Genomic DNA, 4,540 nt, shown 5'->3' on the forward strand with positions numbered 1-4,540 from the left:
ACTGAGAAAAATCAGTCTTGCTGAGAACCTCCAGGCTCTGGCTCTGGCCTAACTGGCGGGCTATTTCTTCGTCAGTTAGGCCACAAGTCTGGTTGGTGATCCCCTCCTCCCTCAGGCGATATAATACGTGTTCAAATCTGGTGGAGGCTTTCAGGGGCTCCACTTGGTAAAGGTTTCCATGCACGTTCAGTATCCCTCGAAGGCCCCCAAAGCAAGTGCTTAAGGTGGCCTCTGAGTCTGGGAAGCCCTCCACGTAACCCCCGTAGTTACAGTCATTGGGGATGTGAGGTTGATCCTCCAGTCTGGCTCCCCGTTCCGTGAAGGAGAAAACCCGCAGGTTTCTAGACAACAAGAGCTTCTTGACCCGCAAGTGAACGACGTGCTTCTTTCCCTCCACGCGCAGGAGGTAGGACACGTGGCCGGCCACCTCGGGATCCCCACTGCGGGGCCCCAGTTGCCTGGGGATGATCACTTCGTAGGAGGAGAAGCCCCTCTCTGGAAGGAAAACGAAGTCCTGAGTGAGGCAAGAGAGACCAGGGAGGAGCATCACCAGGCGGAGCAGAAGGAGGGAGGGCACGGCCCCCGTGGTCCCCATCAAGATTCTCCCGGCTTTCTCTCTGCAGCTTCAATCCTGGGAACGGATCCAGAGGGAGCCACAGCATCTCCTGGCAGCTACATCAGCCAATAGTAGGAGGGGAAGAGAAAGAAGCTTCTCCTGGGCTCCGCCTCTTGAATTTAGGGTAAGAATCGGATGGGAGGGGCTGAAAGAATGAGTTTTAGGAGGAATGAGAAGTTTATCACTACCGAGTTTGAGAAAACGCAGGAGTGAACCTGGCGGGGAGACTGGGAGGTAGGGGCCGTGGACTGGCGGATGGGGGGATAAACTAGACCACGGAAGAGCTCTAAATCATCAGCTGGGGGAGCTACACCTCTAAAGATTCCCTCTTCACAGGATGGAGGGGGTTTGGAGGTGGGGCAGGGATTCAAGTCTAGTCTTCTCATTTATTACGTAAGGGACAAAGGTGTGTGGTAATGCAGCATCTAATAATGCCCTGAGAGGATACACAGTATAGTGTATAGAAGACGTAGATTCAAACCCTGTCTCTGAAAAATATACGGGCTGCGAGACCCTGGGCAAGTCTCTTGTCAGTGCCCCAGACAACTCTAAGACCATGAGCCTCTAATATCTATCGGTGGAGAGAATTTCCCACGCTAAATGAAATCGCTGTTCCAATAAATAACAATACTACAACAGTGTAGTGAGTGAGCACATCATTCTACTTTATGGCTGTCATTTATGTCTTTCAGAGTTAATAATCGTTTGTAATGTACCCCAGTAGAATTCAGCTGGATTCTCTGTGTCCTTATTAAACACCTGGCAATTCATCTTCTTCCTTCGAAGGCTTGCCAAATCAACTGTGCTCGGAGAATTGCTGTAGCTGGATTGGCACTTGTAGACATTTTTCTTTCTGCTTCCACATTTCCTTTGATATAGTCATCTATACAGCTCCTGGTGCTGCCTTATTGTGAGCCTTGAAAGCTACAGTAACATTAACACTAACACTAATGTGCCCTCCGTTGTTGTGGCCAGTTGAGCACTGACATAACAGTGAGGTACTCCCCAAGGAGCAAATTCAGCCCTTGGCTGACGAATTTTTTTAAAAAGTGCTCGGAGAAGAAACCTGGAAGGACTTACATGAACTGATGATGAGTGAGATGAGCAGAACAGTATCATCAACATTATGTGTTGATCAACTGTGATAGACTAGATTCTTCTCACCAATACAACAGTACAAGAAAGTTCCAAAGGACTAGTGATGGAAAAGACTCTCCAAATCCAGAAAACAAAAAAGGAACTGTAGAATATGGATGCTGATTGGATCATACTATTTCTTTTGGTTTTGGTGCTGTTGTTTTTCTTTTTTGAGGTTATTCCTTTTTGCTCTGATTCTTCTCATATAACATGACTAATGTAGAAATGAGTTTGATGTTATTGTATATATAAAACCTATAGCAGATTACCAGCTGTCTAGGGGAGGGGAGGAGGGTGGGGAGGGAGGGAGAAAAATTTGAAATTGGAAATCTTATATAAACAAATGTTGAAAACTATCTCTACATGTAACTGGAAAATAATAAAATACTTTTATTTTTTTAAGTCCTCTGAGATATTGGCCTGTCACAAGACTATAAAATGATAAACATAGGGGGCAGCTAGGTGGCACAGTAGATAAAGCACCAGCCCTGGATTCAGGAGGACCTGAGTTCAAATCCAACCTCAGACACTTGACACTAGCTGTGTAACCCTGGGCAAGTCACTTAATCCCCGTTGCCCTGCAAAAATTAGATAGATAGATAGATAGATAGATAGATAGATAGATAGATAGATAGATAGATAGATAGAGAAATGGATGAATGAATGAATAAATAAATAAATTGATAGATAAACGAATAAAATTAAAAAGTATAAACATGTCCCCCTCTACCTGGGGTATTTACATTTTGCAAAGGAAAAGAGGCACTGTTTGGAGGATGTCAAGAGAAAGTTCTAAATGTAGAGGTAATCTAGAATAAACTGTGAGCAAGAACTCCTTCAATATCCCTAAGTGATTCACCTTCTTTCCCTTGAATATCTGTAGTGATGGAGAACTCATCCTCTTCTAAAGCCATCCTTTTAACTTTTTTTTTTGTAGGAAAAAAAATGATTTTGTACATGGGGTAAAACATTATAAACTCAAGACAACTCATAGACAAAAACTCCCACAGCAATCACCCATCTCTGCAAAAAGTTTCTATGAACATCTGTCCAGTCAAAACCGCTGCACTCTCCCTTGAAATGTCATCCAGGATTGCCCAAGATGCCTTGGGGCTGCCCGTCTATCTTGGAATGTCCTCAGAAGGTTCGTCAGTAATTAGACGACAGGACCAAACTCCCAGAGTCCATTCACATGGCAGGGGAAAAGAAGGGGGAAGCTATTCAAACTTCATCTTCTTTCTAAAATATATGTAAAAACAAAATTTTAACATCAATTTTTTTTAGTTCATTTTCTTTTTTTTTCTTTTTTCTTTTTTTTGCGGGGCAATTGGGGTTAAGTGACTTGCCCAGGGTCACACAGCTAGTAAGTGTCTGACACCGGATTTGAACTCAGGTACTCCTGAATCCAGGGCTGATGCTCTATCCACTGAGCCATCTAGCTGCCCAACATCAATTTTTTAAAAACTTTGTGTTCCAACTTCTCTTCCCCCCTCCATTCCCGTCCCCCACCCACAAGAATTCAATCAATTCAAAATAAGTTATACATAAGTAGTCATGGAAAAATTCCCATATTAGCTAGTTGCGAGAGAAAACAGTCAAAAAACCCAAAACTTCAGATTAAGGAATTGTCAAAGAGGAAATGAAAAAAAAATTTTTAATGTGTTTCCATCTGTTTTCAGATACTATTAATTCTTTCTCTGAAGGTGGGCTGCAATCTTCATAAGTCCCTCAGGGTTACATTGGATCATTGCCTTGCTGAAAACAACCACATGCTTGCCAGCAGATCATCCCCCACTATTGCTGTTATTTTGTATACAGTACATTTTACTCTGCTTCAGCTCATGTAGGTCTCTCCAGGTTTTCCCCGATAGCATCCTGTTCATCACAACCTCTATATAGTACCTTAAGCTTGACAGAGAATCTTCTTCACAAAAGCCCAGCAAAGTTGGTACCATACATTTTGCCATTATAATCAATCATCATAACTATTTCCCTCCATCCAAATCCCTTCCCATAACATTTACTCTATCTTCTTTTTACCTATTCCTCCTCAGAGGTGCCTTACTTCTGACTATCCTCTCTCTCGCTCTGCACTCCCTTTTTTCACCCTTCCTTCCTTGTCCACTTCCCCTCCTATTTTCCTGCAGGGTTAAATAGATTGCTCCTCCCAATTGGGTATAAAAGCTATTCCCTCCATGAGCCCACTCCAATGAGATCAGGGTCCCTGAGCTAATTCTGTGTTCTAAATTTTTCTTCCTCCCTCCCTCCTCAACCCTCTCTATGAGATCAAGCAATTCCATATGTCATACTGGTGCAGTAATGTAGAACATCTTCATCTTCCTTAAAAGTGTTTTGCTTTTTACTGCTCTCTCCCCCAATCTGTCCTTTCCTCCTTCCCTTCCCCCCCCTTTTCTCCCTCCCTCACCCCCCACCCTGGGCAAAAGTATATTATTATACCTACTTGAGTATGTATGTTAGTCCTTCTTGGAGCCAATTCTGATGATATTAAGGTTCACTCACTCCCCAACTCCTTCCCTCTCTTCTACTCTCCTCCATAAGCTTTCTTCTTGTTTCCTTCATGTGAAATATCTCTCCCCAGACCATCTCTCCCCTTCTCCCTCCCCCAGTTTATTCCTCCTACACCTCAACCCTATTTTAATGATGTCATCATGGATTAGCTAGGTGGCACAGTGGACAAAGCACCAGCCCTGGACCCAGGAGGCCCCCCAAGCTCAAATCCAGCCCCAGACATAAGACACCCCTCCCCGTCTGCCCTACAAAGAACAA

At 43.8% G+C, this 4,540-nt stretch overlaps 1 protein-coding gene across 1 annotated transcript in view; it reads right to left on the reverse strand.

The window, feature by feature from the left end:
• LOC122755228 (disintegrin and metalloproteinase domain-containing protein 30-like) overlaps window positions 1-595 on the reverse strand; it is a 2,136-nt gene extending 1,541 nt beyond the window's left edge. Inside the window, exon 1 of the mRNA XM_044003550.1 lies at window positions 1-595. This exon is cut by the window's left edge and continues 1,541 nt beyond it. Within this exon, the coding sequence (XP_043859485.1) occupies window positions 1-595 (595 nt within the window).
• Window positions 596-4,540: the final 3,945 nt, after the last annotated feature.

Source organism: Dromiciops gliroides, chromosome 4, assembly GCF_019393635.1.
Source record: "Dromiciops gliroides isolate mDroGli1 chromosome 4, mDroGli1.pri, whole genome shotgun sequence".
Classification (NCBI taxonomy): Eukaryota; Metazoa; Chordata; class Mammalia; order Microbiotheria; family Microbiotheriidae; genus Dromiciops; species Dromiciops gliroides.